Here is a 13,890-nt window from a genome sequence, read left to right on the forward strand (position 1 = left end):
TGCCCTGACCTGGGAGCCGTGACCTCCTGCTTCATAGGTCGACGCTCCACCATTGTGCCCCGCCGGCCGGGCTGTACGTTTATTTTCATTAAAATGAATAACACGTGGCAGCGAGGACGTGGAGACTGAAACCCTCATGCGTCGCCGGTGGGAATGTAAAAGGTGCGGCGACTGTGGAGGACAGCCTGGCAGTTTCCGCAAAAGTGAAGTAAAACCCGGGCGGTGCCCGCCTCCACGCCCCGCACACACTCGGAGAGCGGAGCCCGAGCCGGTTCCCTCCGCGGACCGGCCCTGGCCGAGGGCTGAAGGCTCCGGTGGGATTCCGGCCGAGGGCACGGGTCTCGGTTGCAGGAGATGCTTCTCTCTGTCTGTCTCTCCCCCGCCCTCCCTCCCCCCCCCCAAAAAAAAAACCAATGGGAAAATACCCTGGAGTGAGGATTAACACAACACTTTTTTTAAAGAGAGAACCGGAAACACATGTCCACACAAACACCTGCACACAGGTGTCCACGGCAACATTGCGAGCAGGAGTGGAGAAGTGGCAGCAGCTCAGATGGCCCTCAGCACCAGCAGGGCAGAGCGTGGTGCACCCGAGGAGGAGTGGTCCAGGAGAGGGTGCGTTTGGACGCTGATAACACAGGCTGCGTGACGTACACCCGGCACCAGCACACATCCTGTGCGATGGCGTTTACATGAGACTAGAGGCTTGGCGCAGGAAGATTCCTGCAAGAACAGGGCTTCCGGCTCCATCAGCCCTGGATACACTGTGGCTGCATCAGTCCTGGATACACTGTGGCTGCATCAGTCCGGGATACACTGTGGCTGCATCAGCCTGGGATACACTGTGGCTCCATCAGCCATGAGAGCCAGGGGGCAGCGCAGTGCACAAGGGCTGGCCCTCCCTCTGAGGCGGGTGTCACCCCTCTCCTTCAGAGTTACAGAAAGGGACAAAGTCTCTTCACCAGTCACCTTGAACATACCCAACTGCGGAGAGTGCTTCCAAGAAGGTCTGAAATGCCATCGGCTGAGGGGTTTGGGGTCAGCAGACACCCAGCGGGCTCCCCACAGGGCTGGCGGGGATTTCCCGGAGGCCCCGCCCCCGCTGAGTCACCCGGCGCCCCTGGGTGTCTAACCTGTCAGGCTTTCTCCTCTCAGAGCTCTCGCTGCTCCAGAGACGTCCGGACAGCTCCTCCACAGGCGCCGTCTCCAGGTTGGTGGTCCGGGGCGGACAGGGGTCCGGCTGGGGTGAGGATGGAGGGAGGCTTTGTTGACTTTGTGACATTTCTGGACGTTTCCCCCTTCTAATTGCTAACATCCTCTCTCCCCTCGCTCACGAAATAGAGATCAAATACACATCGCAAAAGAGATTTTTTTTTCCTGTGTCCTCCTTAGATTTGTGACTCTATGAGCTTCAAATCTCAAAAGGAGCAGATACATCTGCTCAGAAAATGGGCACAGCACAGCGAGGACAGCAGTGCTTTTGTGATAACGATGTGTGGTGCCGGGTGGGTGGGCACCGAGCCCACCGGGGGTCCCTTTGTGAGTGACACGAATGTCTGACCACTGTGGTGTACTGACCACTGTGGTGTACACCTGAAACCGACAGAATGGCGAATGTCACGTGTAACTGAACAGTTTAAAAGTGTTTTTAAAAATATACAATATATATATATTTCATTGATTTTTTTTTTACAGAGAGGAAGGGAGGGGGATAGAGAGTCAGAAACATCGATGAGAGAGAAACATCGATTCAGCTGCCTCCTGCACACACACCCCCCCTCAAACTGGGGATGTGCCCACAATCAAGGTGCATGCCCTTGACCGGAATGGAACCTGGGACCCTTCAGTCCGCAGGCCGACGCTCTTCCGCTGAGCCACACCGTTAGGACAGCTGAGAAGTTTCGATGGGAGGAGGAGCGGGCGGAGAGGGGGCTGGCATCCCCGGTGCTGTGGATGCACAGGAAGACGGGGTGTCTTCTCCTGGAGCCGATCGGGAGGTGTCCCCTCCCGGCATCTCAGCCCCGAGGGGCAGCCGGCAGCCGGCATGTGGACATCTGGATGCCAGTGCTAAGCAGCCAAGAAAGTCCCCAAAAGTTCTGCTGTGGTGACTTCTGTGTTTCAGCAAATCGTGCCGGGCAGCGTCCCTCCGGCCGAGGGAGCAGGCACGGCTGCCGTGTGTGCAGTGACCTGGTCCCCGCAGGGAGGTCCCTGGGAACGGCCCCCTCTCCTGACAGACTGTCCCCGACACCTCCGGGCGCAGGGCCCCCTCTCCTGTGACTGTCCCTCCGGGCGCAGGGCCCCCTCTCCTGTGACTGTCCCTCCGGGCGCAGGGCCCCCTCTCCTGTGACTGTCCCTCCGGGCGCAGGGCCCCCTCTCCTGTGACTGTCCCTCCGGGCGCAGGGCTCCCTCTCGGTGTGACTGTCCCCGACACCTCCGGTCCCGGCGGAGTTGGTGGGGGCCGGGCCGTGTGCGGGAGAAGGAGACACCGCCCATCCCTGCCCCCGTCTCCCCTCTGCAGGGCACATTTGGGACCGTCTGCTCTGCTGCATCATCTCTGGGCGAGACCAAGACCAAGACCAAGGCCAAGACCATCATGGGCCGCGGGCACTACCCCCTCGTGGCGGGGCTGCTGCTGGTGCTGAGCGTGGAGAGGGTGCGGTCGGGGCAGGGCTCCTGCCGGGACTGCCCGGCGGGTGAGGACCCGTCACCACGCGGGCGGCTGAGTGAGACGTGGGCGGGTGGCACGTGGTCGGGGCCAGGCGCTCTGCGTGGATGACCTTGTACACGTTTACATGCAAGTGCTTCTGGGATACAGACCGAGCCATGCCACTGTTCCAGCCTCGTCACCGGGGGTAACAGGAACCTGGCTCAGGGGGTGCTGGGAGGACCCCAGGTGGGGAACAGCAGTGCAGGCCCATGGCCAGCCCCCGGGAACGGCAGTCGTGTGTGTGTGTGTGTGTGTGTGTGTGTGTGTGAGGCCCTGGGCTCCAACTGCGGACACACAGGGAGCAAGGAGGAGGCAGGGCGGAGGGTGTGTGTGGGGGGGTGGGGGGGGTGGGCGTGTGTGTGTGTGGGGGGGGGGAGGCAGGCACAGGTATTAATGAAGGATGTTGATCTCCCCCTGACTCCCATCATATTGATCTCCTGGATTGATTAAGAGAAATCATTCTGTTTTATTCAATAGACGAAGGAAACTATTTTTTTGTTGCTGTTGTTGACTTATTTGTTGCAATACCTGCACTTTGTTATTCTTATTTCTGTGATTTTGCTGAGGGCGATCTTGCAAATTTATACTTTAAAAATGTTCTTTTAATCCTCACTCGAGGATATTTTTTAGAGAGAAAGGAAGTGTGGGGGGAGAGGGGAGAAAAACATTGGTGGAACCTGTACCCTTTCCTGTATGGGCTGACACTCCCACCAGCCGAGCCAGCGGGCCAGGGCCCACATGTACACTTAAAAACAAACACAAAAAACATACTTTTATTGATTTCAGAGAGGAGGGGAGAGGGAGAGATAGAAACACCAATGATGAGAGAGAATCACTGATCAGCTGCCTCCTGCACGCCCCCTACTGGGGATCGAGCCCACAACCCAGGCCTGTGCCCTGGACCGGATGGAACCCAGGACCCTTCAGTCCACAGGCGGACGCTCTGCCCGCTGAGCCACACCGCCAGGGCCCTCAGGTGTACTTCTAAGAAGTCCGCCAGCAGAGGAAGCCTCTCCCGGTGGCAGCTGGGGAACGACGGCCGTCTCAGGCCCTCGTTTCCTGTGAAATCACAGGCGTCCGGCCGCGGTCACCGTTGCCAAACGCCCCCTGTGCTCTGCCGCCAGGTACCTTCTGCGGGAAAAGCAGGAGCCCGGCCTGCGTCCCCTGTCCCCCCCGCAGCTTCTCCCGCTCCCCCGGGCAGGAGGCCTGCCAGCCGTGCCGGCGCTGCGAAGGTAGGCCCCCCAAAACGTGTTCCCGAGGGGATGGCTCCCGTGGCCAGGGGTCCGAGGGCGGGTCCGCCGTCCGTAGGCCGCCCCGGGAAGAGCGGTCGCGGTCACGGCACTGCGTGTGGACCTGAGCTTCCTGAGTGTCAGAGGAATCAGTCGTTCGACAAGAGAGAACATTTCCATCAGCGAAATGCAAACGTGTCTCCTGTGGGGACTTGGAAGCACACTTTATCCTAAGGCCGCTGGGAACATTTTTAGAAAGATTTGAAAACTATATATTGACTGAATTCAGAGAGGAAAGGAGAGAGAGGGAGGGAGGGAGGGAGAAGAGAGAGAGAGAGAGAGAGAGAGAGAGAGAGAGAGAGAGAGAGAGAGAGAGAGAGAAATCCATGGTGAGAGAAAATCATTGATCACTGCCTCCTGCACGCTTCGCATCAGGGACTGAGCCCAAACCCGGGCGTGTGCTCTTGACGGGAACCGAACCCGGGACCCTCGGTCTGCGCGCTGCTCTGCCCGCTGAGCCGCACCGGGGCGTTTGGGGACGGCGGGCAGAGGGGCCGGGTCTCCCCGCAGCGCACTGCCCCGGGCGGGGCCACCTGACGTGCCGGGGCTGCAGGTGTTTTCAGGACGAAGAGGCCGTGCTCCCCCACCAGCGACGCCGAGTGCGAGTGCCAGCCGGGGCTCCGCTGCCGCGGGGCCGGCTGCGCCCAGTGCGAGCCCGACTGCGGGCCCGGCCGGGAGCCCGCGGCCCACGGTGGGTGTGCAGCTCGGGCTCTGAGACCCTCATTGTGCAGTTGAGTGTGTGTGTGTGTGAGAGTGTGTGAGTGTGTGTGTGTGACTGTGTGTGTGTGACTGTGTGTGTGTCTGTGTGTGTGACTGTGTGTGTGTGACTGTATGTGACTGTGTGTGTATGTGTGTGAGAGTGTGTGTGTGTGAGAGAGTGTGTGTGTGTGTAAGAGTGTGTGTGTGTGTTTGAGTGTGAGTGTGTGTTTGAGTGTGAGTGTGTGTGTGAGTGTGAGTGTGTGTGTGTGTGAGTGTGTCTCTCTGTGTGTGTATGTGTGAGTGTGTGTGTGTGAGAGAGTATGTGTGTGTCTGTGTGTGAGTGTGTGTGTCTCTGTGTGTGTGTGAGTGTGTGTGTGTGCATGAGAGTGTGTGTGTGTGTCTGTGTGTGAGTGTGTGTGTGTCTCTCTGTGTGTGTATGTGTGAGAGTGTGTGTGTGTGTGTGACTGTGTGTGTGAGTGTGTGTGTGTCTGTGTGTGAGTGTGTGTGTGTCTCTCTGTGTGTGTATGTGTGAGAGTGTGTGTGTGTGAGTGTGAGTGTGAGTGTGTGTGTGTGTGTGTGTGTGTGTGTCTTTTAAACGTGTCCTTAGCACAGACGCACTGCGGCGATGTCACAAGCTAATAGCATACAGGACACTATCCCATCTAGTAAAGAGGGAATATGCAAATGGCCGTTACACCAGGAAGCATAACTACCGACCACGTAACGACCGGTCCCGGGTCAGCAGGAGGGTGGGGCGGAGAGCTCCAGGAGGGCAGGGCAGTGAGCTAAGAAGGGGGCGGAGGGAGGGGGCGGAGGGAGGGCGGGCAGCGGCGGAGAGCTGCGGGGGCGGGCAGCGAGGCGCGGTGCACGGATTCGTGCACGGGCTCCCGGGCTCTGAGTAAGCACCTCTGTTCCTCCCGGGACCCAGCATTGCACACCCGCTGCGTCTCAGGGCTCGGTGTAAGACTCCTCGAACAGTCTGTGCAGGGCGGCTTACGGTCACGGTCAGGGCGTTGCTATGGAAGTGCGGCCGCCGCAGGGCAGTGACGAGATGGTGGAAACCCTCCCTTTCTGACGGCGGCTTTTTGAAATTTCCCCGCCAGGCTGCAGAGACTGTGACCCGGGGACATTCAACGACCAGAACCTGGGCACCTGCCGACCGTGGACGGAGTGCGTATCACTTCCCTCTGCCACACCGCGGGGAGCTGGGCTAATTCTCTTACAGACAAGCAGTGCTATCGCGGGAGCTTTAAGAAAAATGTTTTTATTGGTTTTGGAGAGCGAGGAAGGGAGCCAGAGAGAGAAACATGGGTGAGACATCGATCGGCTGCCTCCTGCACGCCCCCTGCTGGGGAGGGAGCCGTAACCGGGCAGGCGCCCTGGCTGGGAATTGAACCGTGACCTCCTGGCTCATAGGGTGACACACCGGCCAGACTCAGCGAGGCTTTTTGAAATCTATCGGGAATAGAACAGCCCGCCGCCCCCAGGCAGGGTGGGCACAGTACCGGGTAGCGCCTGGCTCAGCAAAGTGGGCATTTTCCCTGGAAATGATGCCGAGCCTCCGGTCAGAGCTGCGTGCTCCCCTCTAACACCGGCGTGGCCTGGCCAGTGTGGCTCAGTGGGTTGGGCATCATTGTGTGTGTGTGGAAAGGCCACAGGTTCGATTCCCGATCCCGGCACAGGCTGGGTTGTTAGCTCAATGCCCCTTAGGGGGAACTCAGAAGGCAGCCAATGGATGGTTCATTCTTGGATCTATGTCTCTCTCTCCCTCCCTCCCTCTCTCTCTGATCAATAAAAAAATATTTTAAAAATATTTTTAAAGTCTTCAGGAGCCCAGGCTCACACGTGGGTGGGACCAGGCTGCCTCGTGGGGCGGGGACCGCAGTGTGCCCCGTTGGCACCATCTGGACCTGCATCACTGACTCGAACCCTTTCCAGCTGCGCCCGGGACGGGAAGGCCGTGCTGGTGAACGGGACGAAGGAGAGGGACGTGGTGTGCGGGCCGCGCCCGACGGGTGTCTCCCCCGGCGCCCCCTCCGCCCCCGCGCCCACCCCCGCGCCGGAGCCAGGTAGCTGGGTGTCGCCCTCGGGTCTGTGTGGCTGGGGGTGGCCGTGCCCGCTGGGACCCGACCCCTCACAGGTCCCGGCTCTGCCCTCGAGGCACCATCTCCCTCCGCTGGCCTCGGGGCCTGTCTGGCACTGAGTCTGATACCCTCCCCAGTGAGCAGAGAGAGAGGAACGTCAGCGATGAGAGAGAATCGTGGACCGGCTGCCCCCTGCACACCCCCACTGGGGATGGAGCCTGCAATCCGGGCCTGTGCCCTGACCGGGAATCGAACCCTGACCTCCTGGTTCACAGGCTGACATTTAACCACTGAGCCACACCAGCCGGGCAAGGTGTTTAAGAAAAGTTTTCTTTTCTTAACACGCGGGCAGGTTTACCAAGTTAGCTGGGTGGATGCCCGAGGACGAGGGGTTTGCCGACGGGACATGAACGTAAGTAACTCATGTGCATGCTCTCTCCTTGGCCCAGGGCCCCGGCCGCCCCTCAGCATCTTCCTGCTGGCGCTGGCGGGGGCAGCTGCGCTGGCCCTGGTGCTGCTGCTGGTGCTGCGGTTCTCGGAGGCCGAACAGGGCCGGCGGAAGCTCCTGTCCCTCCTCAAGCAGCGTAAGCACACGGCTCAGCCGAGCCCGGGCGGGCTTTCCCGGGAGGAGGGAGGAGGAAGGAGGGAGGAGGGAGGAGGGAGGGGGGAGGGGGGAAGAGGGAGGGGGGAGGGGGGAGGAGGGAGGAGGGAGGGGGGAGGAGGGAGGGGGGAGGAGGGAGGGGGGAGGAGGGAGGGGGGAGGAGGCAGAGGGGGCTACGTTCTGGAAACGGGGTCACAACAGCCCGGGGTGTCAGCGCAGGCAGTGCTGCCCCCAAGGGGAGGGGGCCTTCACCACCTGGGGATGGGGGTGGGGGTGGGGGTGGGGGCGGGGGTGATGTGCTGGCACCCAGTGGGTGGTCACGGAGGGTGCTAAACGCCCTACTACGCTCAGGCAGAGCCCCAAGCTCAGAGCTCCCCGGCCCAGATGTCCACAGGGCGGAGTGGGAGAGAGTGGGCAATGGCAGCACAGAGTCCAGGGTTCTAGAAAGGCGACAGTGTAAGTATGTGCATGTGCGTGTGTGCGTGTGCGTGTGCGTGTGCGTGTGCGTGTGTGTGTGCGCGTGCGCACATGTGTGCGGCCAGCCAGCTGTGCACACAGGACACTGGCCAACAGGAATCAGAAAGTCACCTTTGCCCCCTCGGCCCTGCTCCTCGGCTGGTCCCCGCAGGCAGCAGGCGCAGGCCTTGCGGGGTCCGGGCGGGTGCCGGGCCTGGGCTGGACGCCAGCAGTATGGGTGACGTGAGGAGCGCCCCTGCACTGGGCCAGGATGCTATTTCTGTATGGAGCGTGGCAGCGAAACCCCTTAGTTTTTACTCAGAGAAGTTACAGCCCGGCCGGGGTGGCTCAGGGGGTGGAGCATCGTCCCAGGGACCACGAGGCCTCTGACTGGATTCCGGGTCAGGGCACACGCCCAGGTTTCAGGCTCAGGCCCCAGGAGGGGGTGAGCAGGAGGCAGCCGATTGATGTTCCTCTCCCCTCCCTCTCCCTTCCTCTCTCTCTCAAACCAATTACAGAGCATGGATGGACATGTTCTCTAGGTTTATAGACGGGCCTGGGTTTTGTCTCCACCGAGGACAGAACCAGAGACGCAGGCGAGGTTGGCAGGAGGGATTCGGCCGAGGGGGCGGCGCTGTGACCAGACCGTCCCAGGGGTGGGGGGACAGGAGCAGCAGAGTTGGGGGACAGGAGCAGCAGTCTTACCTAAACACGCGCTGCCCTGACTGACGGGCACTTGGAAGCCACACAGAACGCTCTCCACCGCGCACTGAGGCTCAGGGACACAGCCTAACGGGCAGCTGTGGGGTGGACCCTGTCACCCAGCACTCAGCCTGGTGGGACACAGGGTCACTAACCCCCGCCCCCAGCCCTGCCGTCCCTCCAGACAAGGCCTCCGTCCCACCAGTGCAGCCCCGGCCAGAGCCGAGGCAGCCACTCCCTCGCTCGCATTTATCGCTTTGCTACGAACAGCACAGCTTCAGCCCCGAGCAAGTGGCTGTGTCTGCTCCGCCCTCTCTGTGTCTGCTCAGGGTCTGCCTTCTCTGCTGCTGCGTGGGAGCATTCCGACCCGTCCAGTGCCGGGGTCGGCAAACTGCGGCTCTCGAGCCACCTGTGGCTTTTTGGCCCCCGGAGGGCGGCTCTTCCACAAAAGACGCCGGCCTGGGCGAGTCTATTGTGAAGAAGTGGCGTTAGAAGAAGTTTACGTTTAAAAAGTCGGGCTCTCCACAGAAAGGGCAGCCGTTGTCCTGCTGCTATCTGGCTCTGTGGACCGATGAGTTTGCCGACCGCAGGGTCAGTTGGTTTCTGTGGCTGGAAACGCTTCTGCTGAGCGAGCGGCCACCTCACCATGCGTCTGGTCCTTCACACGTGGACGGGCCCTTGGGCTGTGTCCAGCTGGGGCTGTTTCAGACCGCGGTGTCCCGTGTTTCTGTCCATCCATCTCCGCGCACGCCGCACGTGCTTCTGGCTGTTTTAATCCAGAAAGATAACGGCTGGGTCCTTCGAAGACACCCCAGCTCCGCCCGGCGGCCAGGAGAGCTCCTGGGCCCCCGGTCCTGCTAACCGCGGCCTCCATGTCTCCCTCCGGTGGGCGGGCAGATGTCACTGCGGTCTAATCTGCATTTCCCTGATTTCAGTGAGATGGGACTGTTTTCACTAACGATGACCCCTGGGATTTCCTTCTCTCTGCCCAGAAACCCACCGAGTCTGAGCACCTTTCTGTTGGGGGGGGGGGGGAGGGGGACACCCCATCCCCGTCTCCTGGCCGTGCGGGCGCCCTCCGGTGGGCTGCGTGGGCACTGCGGGCACCTCCTCCCCGTGGTCGGCTCCGGCTTCCCTTTCTGAGGCCGGGCCTCTGACTGACAGCTCTGGCTCTCACTGACAGCTCATAGCGAGAACCAACCTCCAACCTTTCCATGGCGGCTTTCAGAGGTGTGTGTGTGTGTGTGTGTGTGTGTGTGCGCGCGTGTGAGTGACGAGCGCGCGGCAATGGAACCGCAGGCCGATTTTTGAAAGCTTTAGGTTATTTTTAGAAGCGTTCTATTTTAAAATAACTGTGGGTTCACAGGAAGCTGTGAACCATGGGTGGGTGGGGGGGCAGGGTCTCGTTCGATGTATCGATAGTGTGAGGTCGGGCCGAGCAAGGACCGCGGGGCACTGTGTGTAGATATTTGTTTTTTTGTTTTATGTGTGTGTGTTTTAATCCTCGCCTGAGGATATGTTTTTATTGACTCCTGAGAGAGAGGGAAACATTGTCAGGAGAGGGAAATGTCAATCAGCTGCCTCCCATACATGCCCCAGCCACTGAAGGAACCACAACCTAGTAAGGTGCCCGGACCGGGATTCGAACCCACGGCCTATTGGTGTCCAGGATGATGCTCCCACCACCGGGCCACGCAGGCGGAGCCGTGTGTGTAGTTGGGTGTCATCCTATCGCAGGTGTAGATGGTACAGCCACCGTGCAAGCAGAACAGAGAACTAGCCCAGCCAGCGTGGCTCCCCGGCTGAGGGTTGACCTCTGATCCATAGTGTGGGGCGTGCAGGAGGAAGCCAGTCCACGATTCTCTCTCATCATTGATGTTTCTTTCCCTCTCTCTCTCTCTCTCTCTCTCACTCTCTCCCCCTCTCCCTTCCTCACTGAAATCAATAAACATATATTTAAACACACACACACACACACTCACACACACACTCTCTCTCTCTCTCACACACACACACACACACATTCTCTCTCTCATACAAACACACACACTCACACACATTCTCTCTCTCTCTCTCTCTCTCTCTCACACACACACACACACTCTCTCTCTCTCACACACACACTCACTCTCTCTCTCTCTCTCACACACACACACACACACTCTCTCTCTCTCTCTCTCTCTCTCTCTCTCACACACACACACACACACACTTTCTCTCTCTCTCTCACAAACACTCACTCTCTCTCTCTCTCTCTCTCTCTCTCACACACACAGACACACACACACACACACACACACACACACACACACACAGTATTCCCTGAGCACAAAGATCTCCCTCTGCTGGGCCTTCACAGCCAACCCTGCCCCTGCCCTTGCCCCTCCCCCCAACCCCAGTCACCTTGAACCTGTGTCCTGTCTCTACACTTGTGTCTCAACACACAGCCTTCGGATATGGGCTTTCTCATTCAGCGCGCCTGAGACCAGCCACACGTGTCTTCTTCGTCATCATCCTCTCTCTCTCTTTCTCTCTAACATTGTATCCATTTTTAAAAAATTTTTATTAATTTTTTACAGAGAGAAAGAGAGAGGGATAGAGAGTTAGAAACATCGATGAGAGAGAAACATCCATCAGCTGCCTCCTGCACACTCTCCACTGGGGATGTGCCCGCAACCAAGGCACATGCCCTTGACCGGAATCGAACCCGGGACCTTTCAGTCCGCAGGCCGACGCTCTATCCACTGAGCCACACCAGTCAGGGCATCACCTCTCTCTTGCTGACGGGCGGGTTCGGATTGAAGGGGAGAACAGCTGCCCTTGGAGAAGTCTGTCCCGCGGGAATGAGCCCTCGGAGGTTAATGTTGAATGATTCAGACAGACCACCAACCACCCGTGTCTGTGCCTCCCCCAGCGTTCCTGAAGCCCGTGCGGACGGCCCAGGAGGAGGACGGCTGCAGCTGCGGGTTCCCCGAGGAGGAGGAAGGAGAGGAGGGTCAGCTGTGAGCGGAGTCCCGGGAGCAGCTGGGACGCTACTGAGAAGAAACAGAGGAGAAACAGGAGTGGTCCCACCGTCGCACCTTTCTCTACTGAAAACGCGGATCCACACAATCCCGGGTTCCCCCCAACAAGTCCCTTAAACTGTACCCCTTTCCTCAGAGGACGGCCAGGGCTGGTGGCTCAGGGCACCTTCCAGCTAGCATCGGCTGGTGAGGGTGAGGTTTCCGTTTTGTGTGTTAATCCTCACCCGAGACCATTTCCCATTGATCTTTAGAGAGCGTGGGAGAGAGAGAAACATCGATGTGAGAGAAACACATCGATGGGTTACCCCCTGCACACGCTCCGACCAGGGCTCAGGCTACATGCCCTTGACCAGAATCAAACAGGGACCCTCCGGTCCACAGGCCACCGCTCTATCCACTGAGCCAACAGACCAGGGCTGTTTTTTTTGTTTTGTTTTGTTTTAATTCAAAGAGAATTATGTTTTAAATTCAGTCCTGCAGATAAATGGTCCAGCTCATATCCCTCAGGGCTGTGTGTGACAGGACATGTGACAATGAGCCATAGATGCATGCATTGTCACAGGTCGGGTCTGTCCCCAGCACGGTGGTCTCAGCCAGGGCGGGGGAGGGAAGGCCGAGCCCAGGCTGGGAGGAGTCTTGGGAAGATTGCACGGTCCCTGCAGGTCTGTGGTCCCTCCCCCTCCCCCCTCCTGCCTCTGTTCTCCCCCACTCTGAGCCAGGGCTTACACTTCATTTTATTCTTAAAAGCGTTACAGGCAATGCTTTATGCACATAAACTAACAAACAAAACACAGTCACAGAGCGAAGCCCCAGAGGCCCATGCAGAGGGCTGCGGAGGGGGGGGGGGGGGGGGGGAGGGGAGGTGCCTGGCTCCCCTGGCTGAATCGGAGACCCACAGCCTCTCTGTGGCTCAGGAGCCAGGAGGAGTTTTCACGTGGTTCTTGATATCAAAAGAAGAAGAAAGTTACATGAGACTCAAATTTCTGAGTCTGTAACTGAAGTTTTTATTTTTTTATTTTATATTTTATTTTATTTTTAAATATATTTTATTGATTTTTTACAGAGAGGAAGAGAGAGGGACAGAGAGTCAGAAACATCGATGAGAGAGAAACACTGATCAGCTGCCTCCTGCACACTCCCCATTGGGGATGTGCCCGCAACCAAGGTACATGGCCCTGACCAGAATCGAATCTGGGACCCCCCCGTCTGCAGGCCAACACTCTATCCACTGAGCCAAACCGGTTTCGGCTATAACTGAAGTTTTTGAAAAAATATATATTTTTATTGATTTCAGAGAGGAAGGGACAGGGAGAGAGATAGAAACATCAGTAAGGACAGAATCATTGATCGGCTGTCTCCTGCAGGCCCCTCACTGAGGATCGAGGCCACAACCTGAGCATTTGCCATGATCGGGAATCGAACTGTGACCTCCTGGTTCATAGGTCCATGCTCACCCACTGAGCCAGATTGGCTGGGCTGTGATTGAAGTTTTACTGGAACCCAAACCACTCTCATTATTACTGACTGTCCGGCACCTTCGCACAGCAATAGCAGACGTGACAGTTGTGACAAGGGACTCGATGGCCCACAAAGAAAAAACCAAAAACATTTAGGGTCTGACCCTCTGTAAGGTCAACGTCAAGGTCAGAGCATCCGTCTGAGTGCTGCTTCTCTCCCTGGTCTTCTGCCGACCTTCCCGACCCACCCCGAGCCAGCTCTCTCAGGAGGCTGGCACTCTCAGCCTTCCTTTTAAAAAACAAAAACCATTGATTGTATCATCATACACTCTACAGTACGGTCTCATTTCGCTCAGTTTGTTTCTGAGATTTCTGAAAAGGGGTTTGTGCCGTGTGGAGACTCCGGGAACCTGCTCTCAGGATTCGAACGTGTATTTATGAGACGCGCCCATGCTGTGGTGTGCAGCTGGAAGACATTCGTTTTGGCTGCGTGTACAGTTTTGCAAATAAACGATAATTTATCTATCGGTTTTCTACCAAAGGCTGTGCAGGCTGTTTCTAGGCGTTTGCGATGATGAACGGCATCGCTGTGAATGCTCTTCCATGTGTGTTGTGTGCAGGAGGGAAACCCCCTGCGAGCGAAATTTCTGGGTTTAGGGCATATGAACTTCCACCTGATGAACTAGCCCAGCGGTCGGCAAACTCATCAGTCCACAGAGCCAGATATCAACAGCACAACGACTGAAATTTCTCTGGAGAGCCACATGTTTTACACTTAAACTTCTTCTAACGCCACTTCGCCAACATAGACTCGCCCAGGCCGTGGTATTTGTGGAAGAGCCACACTCAAGGGGCCCAAGAGCCGCATGTGG

The 13,890-nt window shown here is 58.1% G+C and overlaps 1 protein-coding gene across 1 annotated transcript; it reads left to right on the top strand.

Annotated features, from left to right (window-relative positions):
- Positions 1-553: 553 nt before the first annotated feature.
- On the top strand, positions 554-13,525 carry TNFRSF9 (TNF receptor superfamily member 9; the record flags this gene model as incomplete). The annotated part of the gene is made up of 9 exons (XM_084873830.1): positions 554-615; positions 1,156-1,210; positions 2,519-2,693; positions 3,832-3,939; positions 4,550-4,687; positions 5,799-5,865; positions 6,634-6,764; positions 7,229-7,363; positions 11,453-13,525. The coding sequence occupies 9 exons, from the start codon at positions 554-556 to the stop codon at positions 11,542-11,544; spliced, it is 963 nt and encodes a 320-aa protein (XP_084729956.1). The 3' UTR covers positions 11,545-13,525.
- Positions 13,526-13,890: the final 365 nt, after the last annotated feature.

This window comes from Pipistrellus hanaki, assembly GCF_964339955.1.
Source record: "Pipistrellus hanaki genome assembly, chromosome: 2".
Lineage (NCBI taxonomy): Eukaryota > Metazoa > Chordata > Mammalia > Chiroptera > Vespertilionidae > Pipistrellus > Pipistrellus hanaki.